General features: G+C 31.0%; 1 protein-coding gene across 11 annotated transcripts in view; it reads right to left on the reverse strand.

The window, feature by feature from the left end:
* Positions 1-23,460, reverse strand: part of LOC110115722 (probable histidine kinase 2) — a 48,494-nt gene that overhangs the window by 20,092 nt on the left and 4,942 nt on the right. For 4 of the 11 annotated variants that reach the window (XM_028693490.1, XM_028693495.1, XM_028693491.1 and 1 more), the window contains 9 exons: positions 20,032-20,089; positions 19,653-19,883; positions 18,901-19,569; positions 18,404-18,779; positions 17,577-18,166; positions 16,324-17,427; positions 12,042-12,300; positions 10,167-10,322; positions 1,023-1,120 (listed from right to left, as the gene is read on the reverse strand). In XM_028693490.1, coding sequence (XP_028549323.1) covers positions 12,091-12,300; positions 16,324-17,427; positions 17,577-18,166; positions 18,404-18,779; positions 18,901-19,569; positions 19,653-19,883; positions 20,032-20,079 — 3,228 coding nt within the window. In that variant the 5' untranslated portion in view covers positions 20,080-20,089 and the 3' untranslated portion in view covers positions 1,023-1,120; positions 10,167-10,322; positions 12,042-12,090. Of the gene's footprint in view, positions 1-1,022; positions 1,121-1,379; positions 3,970-10,166; positions 10,323-12,040; positions 12,301-16,323; positions 17,428-17,576; positions 18,167-18,403; positions 18,780-18,900; positions 19,570-19,652; positions 19,884-20,031; positions 20,090-23,460 lie in introns of those variants that run through there. The other 7 variants (XM_028693496.1, XM_028693498.1, XM_028693497.1 and 4 more) reach the window with 7 other exon arrangements.

The raw sequence follows: 23,460 nt of genomic DNA on the forward strand, positions 1-23,460 counted from the left end.
ACAATGAGGAGACATTAATAGCACTAACAACTAAATGGCAAAATCGTCGAACAATACATAGTTATAGATATCTCAAGAACCCAAAGAAACATCATAAATATAATATAAGCATTATTAGTACAAATTCAAAATGTAGTGCGGTAGACAGAATAAAAAAGTACCAAATCATGACCATGAATATCTCCATCTCAACACTAATATGAAAAAAGAGTTTTAGGATGATACTCTTAGCCCAGTTATATTATATAGGTGCTAAGATGCCCATGCATGATAACTTCCAAATGAACAAACCAACCCACAGTTCAACATTTATCTTCCAGAATCACACGAACTCGTCAGTCTGTTGGTACATGCTGCTCAATAAAATGTCTGAATTGGTGAATAAAATGACTCGTGTGTTTGGCATTTCACATTAAGAGATGTTCCAAGAAATGCATATTATGTCGCTACTTTAAGTAGAAGAAAATGAATCAGTCAAAAAAAGATATTTCAAAAGTTGAATATGTTATCTTAAAATGAAGCCACTGATTAAAAATGTTTTCAGAAGATTTCTCCTCATGTTGAAAGCTAGAGCACATAAATCAGATAAAAGAACTATATGGTGCATGCATATATTCTTCAAAATAAAAGAAGCATGGCAAAAAAAACATTTCCTCTATAATATTGCATTAAAATTGTCAATGGAAATTACACGGTAAACCTTAACATCTAGCTAATTTATATTATGAGTGAAGGTATAATCTCATTGTGGGCATCATATGATAAATTAATAAGAAAATAAATCATAGAATATAGCAGTAGTCAGAATATGATAAAAAATTATTAAAATCAAATCCAATAATAAAGTTGATCACAAATTATGTGAAGAATTTAATGTATGACAATAAAAGTTGGAGTAAAAAAAAATTAAAAACTAAAAAATTTCTGAATTATAGAAAAATTGCACAGAACATTGAAAGCATAATATTACAAAAATTATAAATTTTCTTAAAATAAAATAATGAAAGGTACAAATTACTTACCTCGGGCAAGAAGTAGATGATAAATAAGAAGGAAAAATCACAGCCTCAATAAATCAGAGCCTCAATATATTTGATGTAGACAATTTATGTAGATAATCCTAAAAAAAAAAGTAAAATATTTGTTATGCAAAAATAAATTGATATAATAAAGCATTACATGAATGTGTCTAAATTGACAAATGCTAAAAAAATTATATATAAAATTTATGGGGGAGATAATTTTAATTTGATATGTAAAAATAGTTGAAACCATTATTATATATATATATAGGATAATTTTCTGAAATAAAAAACATACTTATTATTCTATAACATAAAAGGAAAATGAGATACTAGAATTTTATACAGTTTCCGATAATTTCAGCCATCTAATGTTTTAAACTAAATTTGACAAATGAATTCGTAAATAAAATTGGTATAAATTGTAATCAACATCTAAATCATGGAAAGGAGCATACAATCAAGTAAATGCTATAGAGTAGGATGAAAATGCTTAACAAGATAAACGACTATGAATCCCTTACTGCTGCGAATGGGTTGCAAAAGATGCAAAAGTTGATCCATTCAATTGCAAAGAGAGGTTGCTTGATATGGGTAATGAACTGCAGATTATTATTTCATTAAATTCTTCCATTCATGCATGAGAAGATGCTGCTGTTGATAAGATAGCAGAGCGATCTATTTTTCCTACATAACCCAAAGCAGCTAAACCAAAGGATAGTGTTCTATCAACCAGTGAGAATGAGTATGAATTATTTGATACAAACGTAATTCATGGTAAAAGAACAAATGATAGTATAGGCATGCAAGATTATCATGGGAAAGTTACAGAACAAAATGCCATTAAACTCCAAACTGCAGAAGTTGACAATGCATGAGTGTTGAGGGAAAGATATTTGTTAATTTGGTAATGTTTTCAGTTCATTTTGCATTACTGTTTACAATTCTTTGATCATTGATTGTGTTTAACAAATGTTATTCGTGATAATAGATACGACAGGTGATTGTAAGAAAAGAGGTTCAGCAGACATAATGATAATACCAAAACATAAAAACTTCTTACAATAAAATATTTTTCTCTCTCATCTTTCTTTAACTTAATTCATTACTATTATAGTAGCATTTAATCAAAATCACCAAAACATAACAACATGATCAGTCCTCAACACTTGCCAGCACATTTGCAAAATATTGATACCCTCAACAATAACTTCATAAGGATCACCATTTAGAGTGAAATTGCGTCTAAGAATAAAACTTTTTCCTGAATAAAGGTACACAATTGTATCAAAATACTGAAAAAGGCAATAAGAATCAAATTTCGTGTACAGCTCAACAACTCAAATTTCTAACATATTTTGATAAAATTTCACATTAATATTTTTAGGCAAACAGACAAGTTGAGTGGTTCAATCTAAACTTGTTAGTTGGTCTTGCTCAACTTATGGATCTTCAATTGAGCAGAGCCCGAGCTAACTCACGGGCCGACTTTACTCAATTACACAGCTAAAAGAAATCTCCATCTTCATCAGAGAGCCTTCATCTCATGAATAGATATGTTATGATTATTTTAAAATCAACATATTTTTAATATCTTCTTTCATGTGAGAACTAATGTATAAAAGGAACATGATATACAAGGAGGCAACAACTAACACCACACATTTTTATGGCATATAAATAAAAAAAGAAGGTTGGAAAGATATTGAGATGAATGGCTATAAAGAATATTAATCTTCATGAAATTCATCATATGTTGAATGCATATGACATTTATGCTTCTTGCAACTTAAAACTTTTATTAAATTTTTCAAATAAAAATTCTTAGAGACAAGTCCAACCATTCTTATTAAATCAAGCTGTGTTACAAAGTTAAAAAGTTAGTAGTCAAATTAAGGTAGTTTATTAGTTACAATTCCAAGAATTGATATATATTTCTTACATGCAAAAGGCTAAAGATAGCTGCTATAAAGGAAACAAAATGAAGCATTTGAAAGAAATGAATCATACATAAAATTATTGCTCAACTGAGCTCTCCATATATTGGAACACTATGAATTATAAGGCACGTCTTCGATCAGTTGTTGGCAAATAAATGGCATATATCAAGGCAAAAAATTAAGGTACGTGGATGAATGAATTGCTAGAGTTCGAAAATAAGATAATGAAAATTATAATTTGGTGTGACAATCAAAGTGCAATTCTAACTAAGAATCAATTTTTTTATGAAGAACAAAACGAATTGGCATAATGATGTGTCTTGGAAGTTAAAAAAGCAAGAGAGAGCATTTTGGAAAGAAGAAAGTGTTAAAAGCAAGTGCATAAGAATATAGATCTGAAGTCCTTCCAAATTATAGCAGGTTTTTGTTTTAGAATGAAAGCCGTAAGAGTGTTGCTAATGGCTTTAGTGTGATTAATATGAGTGAAATGATTACATATGTAATACTGACTATTCTCTATTTTAATTACTCAATCTTAATTCTGGAGATTTTATCCTCTCTTATTTTTTTCATTCTTCCATGTAATAGCTCTCAAAAACTTGATCTTATCACACATAACTTTCCCTTAAAAGGTAATCTTTAAAAAAAAAAACTAACTTAAAAAATTGACAAATTTAATAGGTTATGCAATTTAGTTGATGCAGCTAGAAATCGTTATTGATTTTAAACCACACAAACAACTTCAAAATACCTAACATGTAATGATTTCAATTTTACATAAAAAAATGAATAAAAAAGAAATCATCATGTTCTAATTATGTTTAATATATATCTACAGATAATAAAAGAAAGTCTATGCGTGGAAAATATTAGTTATTTGTTGCCAAGGATAGAGTGGAAGTTGAGGATGATTTGTACCTCTTCAAGTGAAAGCATGCCCCTCTTGATATATGTGCTCAAGTAGTTGGTCCATCTTAAACTACAGCTCTTCACACATCTATTAAATCCTGTAAGTGAGCAATAACATGCTTTCTTGACCATGCTCATATTCATATTATATTGCTTAATTTCTTCGAGTGACCTTACGTCTATTGCTTTTCCTTACTAATAATAAGTCCAAAGTATGTTTCCTACTTCCTTAATTTCAAAAGGTGTTACCATCATGCAATTACATATAAAAAGTTAAAAAACAATAACATAGTCTCAGCAAAGTCAAAATCGAAATTCTAAGAACCTGAAAAGAACTAACTCAATGCAACATGATCAGGAGGTAATGAAACCTAAACTGCAGTCCTAAGAAGAATGATGGATGCTTCAACAGATTTTTTTTTTTTTTTGCCTCAACAAATATAGAGTAAAGAATACAAAAAGAACATACTCATTAAAGATCTGTTTTGATTTAGTCACCATTAAATAGCTAAAATATTGGTAAAAAAATAAATTAGTGTTCAACTCGATGAAAACTCTTATCAATCCTTACTCACAAATCCTAATCCCCAAAATACTCCTGTTGATTGCCTCCTCGCAGAAACGTTATACCCATTACCACTCCTTGTTTCAACAGAATTGGTAGTTCAGCTCTGCTCTCGCACCAACTTGACCTAAATCCTCGCATATCATTCCCGTGACGTATCCTCTTTCAGACTTTTTCTCTCAAAATTTGAAAATGAACATAATCATAGTAAACATTTCCGGAAAATAAAGAAATAAATCACAAACAATAAATACACTTGTTGACACATCCGAAGTATACCCTAAAGCATTAGGAAGACTTCGGTGATTCATCAAACAATCCAAAGTATTTATGAAATTTTCAACAATCAAGCAACGCTCATTAAAATTTTCAAGTCTCGCAACAAAGGAAAATGATCAATTCCAAATAAAGTATAGATACTACCTTGAATCTCGAGGATTTCTCCAAGCAGCGTAGGAATGTCGTACTCAAGCACGACTAGGAGAGAAAAACAGATGAGTAGTTGCGCTCGGCGAGTGAGAAATGAGAGAGTAGAAAGCTAAAGAAGTGAGAAGTGGTGTGTTGGGGTTGGGCTTTAAGATCGGCTAGGCGACTGCTCGTGCGACAAGATGCTGAAACACTCCAGCTGAAAGGGAGGACGATGTAGTAACGGATAACGATATGAATGCATATGCGTTGGGAAGTTTTTCATTAAACTACAGCAGGCATTATCCGAAATGGTGAGGCGAAGTCAAAGGGCCGGATGAGGTAGCAATCGAAACGCTTGCCGCATTTAGAAGCCGAACATCAGTCGGCTGTGATAAAAGTGCGATTAATAAAATATTTTGGACTCTTGTTTTAACGAAGCATTTACGTAAATTTTTTTTAGGTTAAATGATAAAATTTGAAGAGTCCTATATGGACGTTATAGATTAATTTAAAATTTATAGATGAATGATCAAGATTTACTATGGATGGAATCCCAAATATAGCAGTATAGATATTCCAATATGTTTTTGTACTTTCTCATATGAGTTTTCTGCATCTTATTTGGGAAGATATTGACATGGTAAGCTTAGTAATAATCTCTTTAGTTAGTGGAAGGGAGAATGGTTCAAAAGATCTGTTACAGAAGAAAAAAATCCTATAAAAAGAGACAAATTGTTAACCATGATATGTTGACCTTAAAAAGGATTTAAAAACTCGAACCTCAGTACCTCACAATCAATCACACACAAATTCATTAGTAAAAGAAGAATTGAGACGCATAATGATTATAATTAGCTGGAAAAAGATTAATGTTTATGTTCATAATCTTCTATTTTCAAACTTACGGTCTCCAAGCAAAAAATAATATTTTTTTTATTTTTACAGACTAGAAAGGATTTAAGCTACATTCATGAATCTTTTTTCATTTCAAAGTGTTGACAATCATATGTTTCTTTTACATAACTTTTGAGATCTGCAAATAATAATTGTGAGATTTTTAAATGGATAATACGATCGAAGATATTTATTATATAAAATTCATTTATATAAGAGATCTGTTTGATTAAAAATTTATTTTCTATACTTAAGGCTTCATTTGATCTTGTTAAAACAGCTTTTTAGTTTGTAGTACAAAAATTAAAACTTTTTAAATAAAAACCTACTTCTTAAATAAGTTTTTTTTATATAAAAATTTTAATTTATATATGAAAGGGGGAAATAAAAAATAGGATAAACTAATCAAAAGAAAATAGAGAACTTTACAGATATGAATCAAACATAATAAAAATTGACAAACAACTATGGCGGTGAAAGAGTTATCAATTCTGATTTTGTTATCGAAACTCTTTGATATATCTTACTCCAGAATTCCATATATAAACTGCAGTAAAGCCCAAAAAAATTAAAATAAAAAAACACACATTATAGAAAGCATCTCTGTAAGAATGAGGAACCATACTATTTCTTTAACATTTATCACAGCTAAGAAGACAGTATTTTTTTGTGGAAGCATGAATGTGCGCGTTTAGGACAATGAAATCTTCAATTCCTTATATGACCCACATTTCAAGTTTTTCACGAAAGTAACGCAAATATACATCTCACGCTAAATTATTCATGCATGACAGTCAAACTAATGGTCTATGTTTTACCCAAGGACCATATAACCAAAAATAAAATAAGGGATCAACTTCTACACACAAACTTAAAATGTATAATGAGAAATTTTATTCCATCAAAAGTTATAAATTAATATCTCAAATCAATTATTTATAGACTACTCATCCTTAGATTAACAGATATGGTTGACATAAGATTACCTTGGTTCAATTTCAGATAAACTTAAAAGTTCAAACTTTAATATCCTCCAAAAATTTAAATATGTAGCAGAAATGAGGGAGAACACAAATCTTAAGTTGCTAAACACGTAATTTTTCATCTGGTCACAACTTCTACATAATTAGCACATAACCAAACCACAACAGCAAAGCTAACCAAATAATAAATGAATATAATAGTTACAACAAGCAATAGGTACAGCAAAAATAGAAAGACTATGAACATATGGCACAAGCTCCTGTTATAAATATGTGTTCTTCTGCTCATTATAAGAATCCTATTCTAGCATCCTTTAGCATTGCTTTCATTCCCATAAGAATTTTCTGCTATGAATGAAGTAGCCTCTTCCAAGCAAAACCTCTCCTACCTTTGTATCTCTTCCAAGTATCTTGCGATGTCACCTCCACTTTTTTCTTCATTACACCTCTATTTTGGTTCCCATTGCCTTGGTGAAGTTTTTAGCCACCTTCATCTCCTTATACTTCTCCATTTCCACTTCTTCCTCATAAGGTCTCCATTATCATTTACTTCATTTTGGTTGTCTTTGCTGACACTTTCACCGCAATCACTTCATCCACAACAGCAACCTCTGCTATCACAATCATTGTGGCCTCATTTGCTGCAGTTGCCTCCATTGCCACCTTCATAACAGCCTCCTCAACAACCACCTTCATCCCAAATTCTACCAAACATTTTACAAAATCCTTGAATTCTAACTTGGTTGCTTTGTCCAACTAATCATATTTTGAACGGGTTTGGAAGATGCAACATGACATGAAGCAAAACTTTTTGGCCACTGCATAAACTTGATCGTCTTGAAGACCCCTCAACTGATAGAATACTCAAATACTTGTTGTCAAGCTCAACTCAGTTTAAGTCAATAAGATTATTGAAGGGATATTGACAATATCATCTCCCAGCATATATCCACCTTATTTTCTTTTTCATTCTAGATCTGGTTTGATCCTCCAATCTCATAAGATTCCATTCTGACACACTTCCAACAATGGCCACCAAGTCCACGTTCTTCTTATGAGAGAAATTATAATATTGTACTTGAAATGGTTTAGTTCATGTCAAAAGGAAACCCCCATAGTTGTAAGTGTCTCTATTGAACCACTCTACCTTGTTTCCCTTGTCGATTGTGCTCTGTTCTTCTTTGTGCTTGCTCCTTGCAACCGAGTAAATCAAGTTACAAAGTTTTTATCCTTTTTTTTTTCTTTTAACCCCTGAGCCTTCCCTCCAACCTTCTAGATGAGTATATCAATTCTTAATCTCTATGGGCAAGTTTTCCTAGCCGAGGAAACTGATACAGGACCAAATCCACCTCTTGCAGCGCAATATGACAATCCTATTGCAAGTCTATTTTATTCATATGGCCTGCATATATTAAAATTTTATATACATTTGAACCTTCATATAATAGGGCATTTTAAGGACATTTCTTTTTTTATCATTTTATTATTTGGCTAGTTCTAGCATCCTCTTTTTGTCTTTCACCTCTTTGTGTGTGATCTAAGCAAATCCCTATTATACGTAAAAATCCAAAAGGAGAATCCTGCTGCATACTAATTTGACTTTTTTTTTTTTTGTCAATCTGGTTATCATAATTGTTTTATCTTTATCGTTCCATTACACCAACATGACCAGCCATGCAAATGGATTCTTGATACACAGCAGAATAAGTCATATAATTAAGTGGTTGAATAAGAGTTAAAGATTACTATAAACAAGCCAAAGAAAAAAAAAGTGTTTAAACTTATTTAGTATTTAATAAAAGCAAAATTTTGATCCGGCCCTATTTCAAGATAGTTATAAAATGGCTCATTCTGATCTTAATTTTAGTTTAAAAAATGCTTGTTCAATTTTAACTCAATTTGAACTATAAATAAGCAAATTATTAACAATTTTTAATCTTTTAATATATATATATTACATGCATGCATACATGATCCATAGATATAAAATAAATAAATAAATTTAAACATTAACTACATGCACATGCATACATAATCCAATCCAATATCAAAGTTCAATTGAAGCTAAACCTGAATTGTATGACGACTCATAGATTTGAACTCAAGTTCAACCCAAACAAATTTATTCTAATTTTTTAGCAATAATTCAATAACAAAGCTCAATTGAAGCTATTTGCATTAATTTTAACATAAATCCATTAAATAAGTGCCTTGACACTTCACTAAATGATTTATTCTTCAAGCACAAACAAATATTTTCATTAGTGTGAGTCAGTGCATCCAAACTTGCAATTAGCATGCAATTCCATCAATTTCTAACATTAAATTCCTCTACCCAATTTTTTATTCCAATTTTCTAACCATACGACTTCAACATTTCTGTTAAATCCAATTGTCAGCAATCGATGGCTGTGAGTGCATACGCATAACAATCTCGTCAACTACATCTCATCATCACAAGTGTGCAGTGATGAAGCAAGAAATTTTATTCAGGGGGGTGCCTATTGTTTGCTGTCACATTACGGGGGGTCTCCGTTTGGAGGCAAGAGAGGAGCGAAAGATATTTAAATGAGTTTTATTCAACATTCTTTAAAATATTTTTATTTCAGCTAATTTAAGTGAGTTTCAATTTCAGCTAAAATTTACCCGAGATTCTTTAAAATAAAATTTCCAATAAAAGTCAAAGATTTTCACTAAAACTTGTGTGTGTGTGTGTGTATATATATATATTGATTGCATAGCATAAATCTGAATAAAAATATAGCTTAATGATATCAGAAATCAAAGATCTTTAGCTCGTTGGATTCGTCTCGTCGAGCCGCTCGATTTGACTATAAGCAAATAAATTTTGGAAACCGTTTGATCATCCAAATTATGTTTTGAACTTTCCAAATGTGCTTCGGGTCCTTGATTTGGACTCATTTGGGCTCGGATTGAGTCGAATTTGGTGTTGTTGGGTTCGTATTTTCAAGACGTTCAGTTCGACTATAAGTTTGTTGAAATCAGAGTTCAGATGGTCTCCGATTTAATTTTTGAAGTTTCCAACTTGATTTTTTTCTCGAGATTCGTGCCCGATGAAGATAATTTTTTGATGATATATCAATAGATTAGTCTTGATTAAGAAAAATAAATTAATCTAATTACTTCTTTCTCTTACATTGAGCATGTATATAAGAGAAAAATTAAAGATTTCTCACATATAAAAATGTACGGGTGATAATTTGCTCTTCCTTGTTCTCCTTCAGTGGTACACATAAAATTGAATTTTTTTTAAGGGGGGGCACGTGCCCCCCTTGGCCCCCCTCCCTCCGCCACTGCAAGTGTGTCATGCTGAAGGATGTTGTAAACATTTAAACCCTTACACTAGATAAATTTAAGGATCTGATAGAAAATTTAAATAGAATTAACTGAATCATTAGATGGCGTGAATATAAATTTTACTCACAATTAAGGGAAGCACATTCACGTAATGCAGTTCCTTGTTGCCAACTTAAACTGGTTGTCAATAATGACACGATCAACTAACAAAACCTTCTTTTTACTCCATTAGGAAAACATAATTCAAAATATTCTTTGTTTTATGGCTAGGGACTGTTAAATCCTGGAAAAGTAAAAGCCGCGTAAACATAAAGCAAGCCATTTATTAGTTAGCCACACAGATCAGAGAAAATGCAGTTTAAACACATAAACGTGACAAATCTTTCAAAGGTAACTAGAATATGTCTGGAATATCAAAAAGAATCACAAGGCATCAAATCATATAGATGGTTTTTTTTTTTACTTTCTTTCAATTTCCAAATTCTTTTGGATGATACATAGATTAAGTTTGAGCCTTTTTGTATATAATAAGTTCCCTTTTTAATGATGTCGAGTTTATTAACAATCGTCAAAGCAAGCACAGAGGCATTTTATAGTGTTTCCGTACAAAAGACAAAATAGTTAGGCTGTGAGAAGTATAAAAAATGTGAAGTTTACCATTTTGATTATAACAAAGTATCACATGAATTAAAAACTGGATGGAAGAAAAATAGTGTTCTCTATTTTGTGCTTTGTAGTCTTTACATGCCATAAGATTAGCCCTACAGAAGTAGATAACCTTATTTCTATTGGTGGTTTGAACTTTGAACTACTTAAACAGAAAAGCACAAGTGCTTGACAACACATGTACTCATATTCAATCAAAGAGAGTTTAGCATCATTAATCTCTGTGAATCTCATTGATAATTTTTTTTTTTAAAGATGTGATGTGCAGTATTATTTGGTTGAAATAACACTTCGACTATATTATATGTTCCAATGAAAAAAGAAAGGAACAAAGATTGATAAACCTCAATCAAGTAATTTTTATTTATAAAGAAAATTTTAGTTGCTTTTAATGGGGAAAAAAACTGACTAGCAATTAGCTCTTTCTATGTTTGTCTCTTTGTGACCAAGCACATATGTATAAATTTAAATAGATGGATCTCATCCTTTTAAGAGAATGATATTATTCTCTAATTAAATTTCCAAATTTAAGACATTTATATGCAATATCAAAATCATCCTTCATTTCAATCAAAATTTGCAAATGGATTATTGCATGCATTTCTAAGATCATTTATTCAAACATCACAAATAGTAAATAAATTCACACTACATGCATTGAATCTTCAAGATAATAAGATGAGAGAATTGTGGTTTAGAAGTAATGAGAGCTTCAAAATAGTTTAAATATTGATAAATGGGTTTGCTTATGAATCTAAAACAAGTTTAATGATTTTAACATACCATTAAAAAGAATAAAGCAAAGTGAATTTTGTGTTCTCTTACTCATCTCATCTTACTATTATTTATGATGTGCACGCTCTATTTATACATTTTCTTGTTTTCCCACACATAATCAAATTTTCTTATAATTTTTTTAATAATTTATCTAACAAAAAATAGAAACACAATCTTTTTTTTAAAATAGTCTGCTATGCCCAAAAAAGAATACAGTTATGGATTGGTCTTACGGGAAAAAAAATCCTTTCAAAGAGTTCTTTAATTAAGAATAAAATGATTATTTAACCTACCTATACAAATAAATTACTCAAAAAAAATTCAAATCAACGAATAGAGCATTTAAAGATATTAGCATAACAAATCTATCTGTATTAGTTCATTTAAGTAACTTATTCAACTCTAAAAAGTGCTTAGTTAAAAAACCTTTATCAATGATAAACTGCATAATTGTATCCTGACATGCAAGATAAATATTTAAAATTAAAGCAATATCTATTGTAAAGATATGGATGCATTATAGCAAATAAATGATCATTAATAAAATTCATCACTTTACCTGTTTTTATAGCTCATTTTCAACAATGACTAATTTACCAAATTCCAATTTAGTTTTGAGATATCAACTTAATAGCTTCGAGCAACTTGTTGATCTCCAATGGCTTTGTCAAGTGAAAATCCATTCCACAAAGAAGCGTTTTTTTTGTTTCATCTGGTGTAGCATGAGCACTTAGAGCAATGATAGGGATGTGGATACCATATTTCTTTTCTTCTGCGCGTATGCATTTTGTTGCCTCATATCCATCCATAGTTGGCATCTGTACAAAAATTTTGAGATAAAATATGGTTATACAATACAGTTCTGTGAAAAAAAAGGATTTAATAAGACTAGTAAAAATGCCCGTGCATTAAATGCACGAGATTAAAAATTTAAAAATAAAAATTTATATTATAAATATTTTAATTATATTATCATTGTTAAGATGAAAAAAATTTCTTAAATTTATTATGATAAATAATTATAATTACTAATATTTATTCGCATGTGCATAAAGTCTAGATGAATAAAAATTAAAAATTTTAAATTTAGCGAAAAAGTGTCATTAATTTTGTTTCACCAATTTTGCAACAAAAACAAAGGAAAAAATCAACCTAAATAAAAATAAAATTTTGGTGTAGCTCACATGATCATAATGCAATTCCATTGGGTAATTTCACTTGATCAAAAGATGCAGGTAGAGTTGTGACCAATCTAAGATATGGATAATTTTTCTTTTGTACTTCTTGTTTTTAATATCTTGTAAATGCAAAAAAATAACTAACAATACTAAATTTGGGAACTAAAAGCATAAAACGTTGATATAGTTCAACAAGCATGAGTCTAATCAAAGCTCACTCTATATAATTTTCCAAAAAGTATCTAAAACTACAAATGTTCCAAGATTTAGTATTTTCTAATGGACAAATTAATTAACATAAAGAACTTCAACCTGAGTAGTTCATGATTAATAGTGTGCCATAGCATTATAAAACTTTTTATTGCATTTTTTACATGATTGTTCATCTCCAAATGGTGGTATGTTTTTTCAACAACATTCCCAAACACAGCCTAAGTATGATAAATCTTGAACGATATGTGAAGAAGAAAAAAAAGAAACCTAAGAAACATAAAATATATGAATACTTTAAATCTAATGGCATAGAGTTCTTAGCTCACTTGAAATTTGAATAGCATTGTATCATTTTATAGCAATATTTTAGGTGATTAGTGAGCCCTGTAGAAATTCAAAAATTATTTGTGAAATGCTATTTAAGTATATATAGTTCAAAAAGACTTTAATTTTCTTCAAAACTATCAACTTACCATGCTTTGGCATCTCCCATCATAAAGGTAGCATATTGCACCATAAATGATCTACTTCATAGCATCTAAACATTATAAAATATACACCAAATGTTTGCATCTTCCTCTTCCAAATCAGAACTAAGACCTCGATGCAGAGGTCAAGGACTTTGTACTCGGTTGACAAGTCAACAGGTGCAATAAATTGCTCAAGATCAAAGTATTCAATTGTGTTATGCGATATAGATAATCTCCCATGCTTGCCTATCCATTCTATTATGATACAAAAGGTGAAGAAATTATCCAACGGCAATAGAAAAAATAAAGCATGGTTATAACATAAGAGTAGGTACCTTTGGGAGGGAATCAATGTAAGCTTCAGGGATATCCATTGGGTGCCAATTCAAACATACTATCGCCCCATCACTGAAGGAATCAAATATTAATTATTATTATTATGGATTATACTTCAACTACTGATCTAGCTGCAGTTCATCAAACCAGATTAATCAGAGGAAATAATGTAGTGAGACTTATGAAAAGATTTAATGGATCAATATGAGGAATAATATACCTTTCTTAAATTTAATAATATTTTTCTGACACTCCCACTATATTACCATTCAATTGTGCAATGGAAAAGCAAATTGAATAGCAATGAATGAAGTAGTTGAACAATCGAACCATGAGCACTAAATTTAGGCTTCATTTGATTGGACGTTTTTTGTGTTTATTTCATTTTAAAAACGGTAAATTTATTTCTTCTTTACAATTTGGTTCCTCAAATCACATTCCCAATAACATCATTTTCTTCATTTTTCTGCTATTTTGAGAAAGTTTTTTATATGTACTTCTTACTTAGAAAACTCGATATTCTAAATCAACATTTCTAAAACTATCTTTTACAAGGTACCGGATAACCAAATGAAGCCTTAATCTTCATAGGTTGCAACTAATTATCAATAAATCATACTTGCTAATGATCACCTAACTCTAATTATGAATAGCAACAAATACTTGTCTTACTAATCAGAGGCATAAATAAAAGCTCATATGTAATTCTATTTTTTATTACTTCTTTTTTATAATATATATCTACAAATATATTTATATATAAATATATTAGAGAGAATAAAAATCTCTGTTTTAGAGAGATAATTAGAGAGTAGAGAGAGGACAATCTCAAATCATTGCTTGAGGAGTAGGTCTGTGGCTATGCAATGGAGTGCAAAGAGGTACAGCTTGCAGGCGAGGGGTTAGCAAGTGTAGGAGAAAGAGAGGGCTGCAGGTTGTAGCCTTGCTAGGTGCAAACGAAAAAAGGTGGATGAACTTCAGCTTTGGGAGTGCAGTGGAATGCTGGAAGCGCATAGAAGCAAATATCATAAATCATAAAGAAAGAATAGTAGCCAAAGAAGCATGGAGAAAATATCATTACCTTCGCACTTCGCACCAATATCCCTTAGTGACTTTTGATCCAAGAGCTTCATCGTAGAAGAAGGCCAAGCTTTTTTAGCAACTCCTTGAAAGCTCCTCTCCACGCAAAGCCGAAGATGGGAAGACGATAATGATCGCTATAAGACGTTGGGAAGAAAGAGGATACGAAAGGGTGCAAAATCAAACAGTTGAGAGGAGGAAGCAAAGGCAAGCCGAAGAGTCCAAAACGGAGGAAATCGTCAAAAAAATAGGTAACGGAGTGTTAACTAGTCGTTAATTGTCATTATTTGGGTTTATTAAAAATTTATACCAGTGGCTGAATCGTGAATTTGGGTTAATTGAAAATTTATTACCAATGAAGCCCAATCGCGAATGAGGCAAATGGCGCAAAGGGGAAGACGAAATGCAATTGGCTAGGGAATAGGAATCGTTCTTTTTTTTTTAGTCGCGGATCTATACAAAGAGCATTAAATTATATAAGTATTATTTTTTTGATTTATTAATTAGTTATAACATAATTGATGGCTAAGATAATTTAAGAATAAATAAAATGGATGGTCAAGATTTGTTGGGGAAGGAAACTCAAGCCCCTTTTATAATAGTAGTATAGATTTTATATTGATTTATTTTAGTATGTGTCATATGCATAAATAACATTTTATGAAAGAACAATTTCTAAAAAACATATTTTCACTCCAGATGCAGAAGTTAACATCACCAAAAAAAATTCAAACAAAGCATGATTGAATATATAAAATTCGAGGAATAAAATATTTATTCATTAAATTAAAAAATAAAAGAATAAAATAAAAAATCTTATAGTATTATATTTAAAATCTACAACCATCTTACTAGGAAAACTTATTTAAGAACCCATTAATATTTCCACATTGCCAATATAATTAAATAGCACGGGTTAAAGCACTAAAAAATGGACACATAATTTCTATTTTCATCAAAAATGATATTTGGCATCTTCGTTATTAATTAAGGTGCTTTCCGTATTTCTTAATTGTGTAAACTATGCCACCAAGATTTTTCACTTTGTTATGTTGGAATAGTAGAATAAATTCATAAATGTTTGATTTTACAATTGGAAATATCAGAAAACAAAAATATTTATTTTCAATACATAGCTTCAAATAAGTATTTGGATTACAATGACATATTTGAACAAAATCATAAAATAATGAATTTCTTTATTGGCACCTTACACATGCATACATATACCTAGAGTCATGCAAACATACATAAAAATTAAAATGACAAAGAGATATTAAATGATTGTCTGATATAATCCTATCAATTATTGTCACAAATAGCTCAAAATAATCAACTTATTAAGCAAAATATCAATGTAATATTCATACATCAATAAATAGAAAATTTAATATTAATATAGAATCAAACATATCTTTCAGAGGATTTTCCTAATTTTCATTTTTCTTAATCAACGTAAATATTTTCTTGTTGTAGTAATAACAAAAAAAGTGATACGTAATGTAATTAAGTTATATAATAAGAATTTTTTTAGTATAGACTGCAAAGGATAAATGTTCATTACCTGACAATCCATCAAAATAAAATCAAATGGTAAATGCCTTGAGCTTCTTCCTTCAGAAATAAGACTTGTTTCTTTCAAAGCTTTTTTTACCACATTCAAAGCTTCTAATCCATTGTCAACAAATTGGACACTTGCACCAGAACGAGAAAGCAGTTTCAAGGCAATTTGACGTAAGATAAGCGTATCTTCCACCAATAAAATATTCATGCCACATAAAGGTTCTTTCACACTCTCGTCCTTAAACACCATATAATTATTTTGATGAGTATATGCAGAATTCAACAAAATTCTTTTCTCTAACTCATTTGTTTTAATGGACTCTTTTTCAATCTCTGATTTCAGTTCTTCAGTTTTTTGTCTGAATTCTTGCATAACTTCCAGAATCTTATAAAAACGGGAACCATGAATAGGTTTATATAGCATAAGATCATATGGAATTTGTGAACAAGAAGCAGTTGAATCAGTCAAACAAATAACTTTATACTGATGAAAGAAATGAGTGCTTTTAGGAAGCCAGGATATGAAGTTCCGCATTTCAGAGAAATTCTCAAAACTCAAATCAATAATAACTAACAAATACTTATAGGAACCTTTAAAGATTGCTTTCTTTGAGACATCTTTTATGCTATGGGGCAAAACTTGGTTATTCTCATCCTTGGAACAAGAAAACTCATTATCATCACCACTAGAAGGTAAACTGGTATCATCGCTTTCAGAGACACTGTAATTATGAATCATCTTCTTCAAAACAGCAAATATTTTTTCAGGTTGTTGAGCTACACTGACCATGACACCAAGGCTTCTCATCCAATCTTTCAAAATCCTTGTTATTTCAACACTATTAATTACAAGTAGGCATTTTATCCCATCCACAACACCTTCTGACATTGCCCTGGCAAGCATACTTGATTGCACCTTCAATCTTGTTTTAGAGGAAAATGAATGCAGCCTATTCAATATTGGAATTTTGCAAGAGTTGAAATCTTCTTCAGTATTATTAGAGGAATCATCAGTAGACTTCAGGAAAATATTAAATATAAAACAACTTCCTCTTTCGCCAGGATGTTTTTCTTTAATGCCAATATCACCATCCATCAATCGAACCTATGAAAAATAAAATTAAAAAATCAAATCATTGAAATGAACTGAAAAACATTGTTCAATAGAAAGTATATTAAGTTTCAACAATAGTATATTACTTGCAAACAAAATTAATAAATTAAATTAAAGTTGAAATGGGTATTCGTAATTACATAGGATTGGACTATTCCAAGTCCCAAACCAGTGCCCTCATAGCCAAAGTTTGAGTCTTTCAGTTGAACATAATTTTCAAAAATGGAAGATCTTTTGTCCTTTGGGATTCCGGTGCCTGTATCATCTACTTCAAAAATAAACTCCAAGTCACCTTCACCGCGATAATTAATTGAGTTATGAGGTCTCTTAGTCGAATAAACACCTCCAATATTAGAAAAAAATCTTGATAAAGAAGATGATATGTTTAAAAACTGGCTCTGTTGGATTGAAGTGAGCTCTGAATTTTTTGACCAAGCCTTTTTAGCCCAAGCTCTCACCATAACATGACCCTCATACGTAAACTTTACAGCATTGCTAAGAAGGTTATCCAAAATTTGTTTAAATCTTCTACAATCACCTCTGACATTTGAAGACATCAAAACAGAGAAATCACATGGATCCCATATTACCTCAATCCCTTTAGCAAGTGCAACTACATGGAAAAGATCAACAGATTCTTCAATAGCCTGAGCCATATTAAATTCCACGTCTTCAAGTTGCATCTTTCCTGCTTCGACCTTACTTGTATCAAGAACAGAATTCAAAATCCCTGAAACCCATAAAGAACACGGAATAACCATAATTATTTGGAAAAAAAATATTATGACATTAAAATCATCCATTCGAGTTAGAAACTTTTGTTATTTTTCAAATAATATGATAGCATAAGAGTCAATTCAATAGCATACTCTTTTTTTCCTAAATAGTAAGTTAAAAGATCGAGACGAAGAACAAAATCTATAAACAAATTTAATAAATCAAATAATGAAATAATCTAATAACTCACCTAATAGTTTTGATGCACATTGATCCATTTGAACTAAATTTCTAGCAACATCAGAATCTGGAGTAACATCATCATGGCAAAGTCTAAGTAATCCAGTAATTCCCGCTAGAGATGCCCTCATATCATGACTAGCACTTGCAAATGCTATACTTTTGTTCATACTTTTTCTCTCAGCTTGTTGAGTGGCCTCCTTTTGTTTAATAAGATTAGCAAGTGTGTATGTCTTTTGTCTTTGTAATCTCCTAAAAAGCTTTGAAGATATACAACTGCCTATAATAGCAATTATAATAAAAAAAGACAACAATAAGACTACCGCAACTTTCATTTTTTGCAATAAAAGCATAAAATTCTTCCCTGGAAATGCAACTACTATAACCTGCAAGAAGAAAAAGATCATAATCAAAAAGATAGAAATTCTAGAAAATAAGATAAAAAGCAATATCCTTTTAGAATATCAAAGGGGAAAGATTTGCCGTGTTTATTATTGAATAACATACCAGTTTGATTTCAGCAAGACGGATAGCTGCACATCTAAACATAATTTTTTCTTTCTTTGACATCAAATGTTTTACGCTTGAAGAACGAGCAAACAAATGTGCATTAATAATATCATCACAAGATTCACCAATTATTTCATTCTTTGGCAAGCCGAGATTCACATTTATTGCCTTTAGAGTGTTTTTATTATGACTGTCTAAAAAATACAAATCATCTCTTGTCAACACAAAAGCATGTGCATCATGAAACTTGATAGAAAATAAATAATTGATAAATTTTTTTAATTTAATTCCAAGAGCAATCACAGTAAATCTATCTACTGGAGCAGTAAAGAAGAGCATTTTATCTCGATCATCTCCCCATCCATATCCATATGATGGACTCATGCTCACGCCTCTCAATGCATCAGAAAACCATAATGAGTCATTCCAATGAATAGAGTTAACAACATGTATAGCACCATATCGCTTTCCTGCATAATTATCAACCTTTTGACTATACCATTGATGCACTGTCGAATTGTCCAACTTCAATGAAGTATCAAAGAATACAACCCGAGTTTGACCTCTTTCAAGTAAATAAGAGAAAATAATTTTGTTGGCCCTAACAAAAGAAATTTGTGATGCCAATCGAGTTATTTTCAAAGCCATGAACAAACGTGAGGCAACCTGAAAGTTGAAAAGAGTTTCATTAATTTATCTTCCAAAGTAGCACTACTTGTTTAAGATAAAATTAATAGCTGAAACTTTACCTCGTTCTCAATAGCAGAAGATGAAGACAAATTCTTATCAAAAGAAGAAGCAATAATTCTAGCAACACGGTGAATTGACAAATTTGCTTCAAAAAGGTGAAGAGCTTGCTCTTGAAGATGGTCTGTTAACATTATCTGAGTCACGCTAAAATCACTCTCCAAGAGATCTTCAGTATGTTGAGTTATGAAAACAAACGTAGAAATAACGCCAATACCAACAACAATTATAACCTGAATACATAATATAGTTTTTTTTTAAATCAAGAAAAAGCATTATTTTAGCCATTGTATACATTTTATATTTAAATAAATGTTTTTTAATACATAAATGGCATTGTGAGGAGACAAAATAATATATTAGAAGGAAAGAAATGATTACCAAAGGCATGAGTATGTACATGTGAGAAGCAACATCAAAGCGCATCATGACCTTTCCACTGCATTTCAAAGATAAAATTCATTCAAAGGATCCAAATATCATTGTGCAAACACATATTAAAACAATGCTCAAGGTAGAAGGAGACATAATTAAATTTGATGACTCAAACTGCAAACTGCAATAACAATACTACCAACAAACTTCCAATTATTTTATTAATATCTGCAAAATCAAAATCAACCTACCATGCATATTCCTATCATAAATTATAACACAAATCCTTTCTCATTGTGCAACAGGTATGAACATACAAATATGTATAGTTTAAAAGAAATAGGCATAAATTGGTGGCGATCAATATTGAAAAAGATCCATAAAAGGTTGTCTATCATGCTTTAGCAAATTGGTGTAAATTGGACAACAATAACAAACAATAATAAACACATAATTTGTTAACCATTTTTTACACAAATGAACATTTGCAAAAACTGAATCAACGGCTCATTTGTTTCACTATAGTTGAAAAATAAGTTATAGAAATAATGATTTCATTCACTCAATCTGAGTGTGAAGCAATGGTAAAAAATGTGTGGTAGTTGAAATAAAAATTACTTACAATTCATCAAAGAATTTGGGTTAACACATCCAACATCTCTCTAATGAAATCTGTAGTATAAGCCACAAAGGAATCGTTCTCACTCAATTTGAGGCAGAATAGAATCTCATATTTTTATAGCTTTAATGAATAAGATAACTAGGGATGAGTTGCTTATGGAACTCATTACAGGAAAGGTTGCTTTTCATGCATAGCTCGGAGAATCATTATAGTTGTATCCTTAAGGGTGGTTGGAAAAACTCAACATATGATGCATCTAAAATTTTATGAAGGGCTGCCACGGCCTTGAACCAAATGCCCGAATAAGTCAATTTTTATGAATCTAATTACATTAATTTAAGCTTTAGGAGTGATGTCGCATCAAGAAATTTAATGATGAATGCTTATGTAGCATGCAACATGGCAACATGACAATTATGTAAAACATGGGTCAATCAACATAAACAAGGAGAATCTTTTCTCAAGCATCAACGCAAACACTAATCGCTCACCTATCAACAATAATAATTAAAGAGTCGCAACTTATTTTGGATGACGGACATTGTGAATATGTAGAAATTCATCCTTTAACAATAGCTTTAGCATATGGATTCAATATAGACACAACATTATCAATGCAAAAGTGAAGGATCATTCGAGCTATATTATCAAATTTTGCATTAAATATTAATTAAACTATACACTAAGTTGGAAATGCATCTTGAAAAGATTCTCCATCATTGCCTTTGAATCATTCTCTTAGAATGGAGGGGATGATTTTGACATCTTTATTTATTATTCCATACTTTCTTGTACTTGTCATATCTATACTACTATATAGGTGTGGCTTGGGAATCCACCCATAGCAAATCTGAATGGTTCATCTATAAATTTTAAATTAATCTACAACGTCCTTATATAACTCTTCAAATTTTATCATTTATCCTAAAAAAAATTTGACTTTAATGCTTCTTTAAAACAAGAGTCCTCGCCGTTTCGGATACCGCTTGTTGTAGTATCATGAAAAACTGCCCAACGCATATGCATTTATATCGCTATCTGTTACTACACCGTCCTCCCTTTTAGCGGGAGCATTTCAGCAGCTTGCCGCACGAAGCAGTAGCGTAGCCGAACTTAAAGCCCAACCCCAACGCATCACTTCTCACTTCTTTAGCTTTCTGCTCTCTCATCTCTCACTCGCCGAGTGCAACTATTCATCCGCTTTTCTCTCCCAGTCGCACTTCAGTTCGGCAATTGTTTGTGATCTATTTCTTTACTTTCTGGAAATGTTTACTATGATCATGTTTATTTTCAATTTTTGAGAGAAAAGTCTGAAAGGTTGTGTTCTTACCATGGTTTAAAATTGCACAATATGAGGCTCGCCTTGAGGCCCGCCTTTGCGCAATTCCAATAAAAAACTCCTCGATGCTTACGCCTCAAGTTTTTTTTATGAGGCTTGCGCCTCAACCAAGTTGAGGCCCGCCTTGTGGCCTGCCTCGCCTTACTGGCATGAAGCTTACGCCTCACGCTATATATATTAAAACTTACATAAATTTTGAAGTAAATGTCCGACATTGGACTCTATAGGAGAAGAGGGAGGGGAGAGAGCAGTTCACCATAATGATGATTCACATGAAGAACCCCTTAGTGATGATAGTGCTGATGACTTATGAGTTCTTATGTGATATGTCATTGCTATTTATTTTTGGAAATTAGAATTATATGTTAATGAAAAGAATACTGGGATTTGGGAAAGATAGAATTTTGAGTTGAACTATATTTCATGTTGTCTTATTATTGAGATATTTTGATTTTACTTCATATCTTATGCTTTTTTATGTTTTATATTATTCACTCATTAGTATATAAAAATTTTATCATTTTATATTTACGCAATCTTTTGATTTTGAGGCTTACGCCTCAAAATGCCTTGAGGCTTACGCCTCGCCTCACGAATGAAAAACGCCTCAATACCCGAATACGCAATTTTAAACATTGGTTCTTACAAGCAAGATGTGGGTTGTCCCGTGCTAGGAATGCTTAGCTATAATGCGAAGGTAATCATTCTCTTCAAAACTTACTTTCTGAACGTTATGTTGGCCTCTAGCATGCCTCAAATTAGGACAATTTCATCCACAACAATCAAGCGTCTGATTGTTTCATTGAATTTAAACAGCATATCACCTTTTATTTTAGTTACTTAAAATTTTTAATAGGCTCGCCAACTATTTAAATGAAAGTAATTGAGGTTTCCTAATAGAATCATTAAGCCTGAGCTTAACTTAATAAAATATAATATTGTGCAACTCTATATACATGAGAATTGTTTCCTTCTACTGAAACTTCTCAGCACTTACAGAATGATGGCTGGTTTATCCTCAACAAGAAAGCACAAAACTCTCTTCATAAAGGATAGAGGTCTTTAGATGTTTCAAAGTTACTTCAAGATAGAATAAGCAACCTAATGGAAACTGTCGTAGTCTTCTTCGAAACAGGGCATACTAACATGAATAATGTCAAGGTCCAGCATGTTCACCGGGATTATAATTTCTTTTCTATTTATAATTATTTATTTTTTTGTTGGGTCTAACATTTGCAGCATTTTAGCTAACTAAGAGTGATCTTATGATGGAATAGTCCATATCATCTCAAGCCTTAAGCAACATGTATTAACTATTGTAGCTTTTTTTGGATGATTTTTCTTGAAAGCAATTGATGCTCTCAGAGATGTTATTTACTCAGTTTGCTATGCAAGTTGAGTAGCTTTCTTTTGCAGGAGAAATAACTTCTCCATTCTGGATAATATAAGTTGGATATTAGGTTTATCTCAAAAT

Source organism: Dendrobium catenatum, unplaced genomic scaffold (genome assembly GCF_001605985.2).
Source record: "Dendrobium catenatum unplaced genomic scaffold, ASM160598v2 fragScaff_scaffold_306, whole genome shotgun sequence".
NCBI lineage: Eukaryota > Viridiplantae > Streptophyta > Magnoliopsida > Asparagales > Orchidaceae > Dendrobium > Dendrobium catenatum.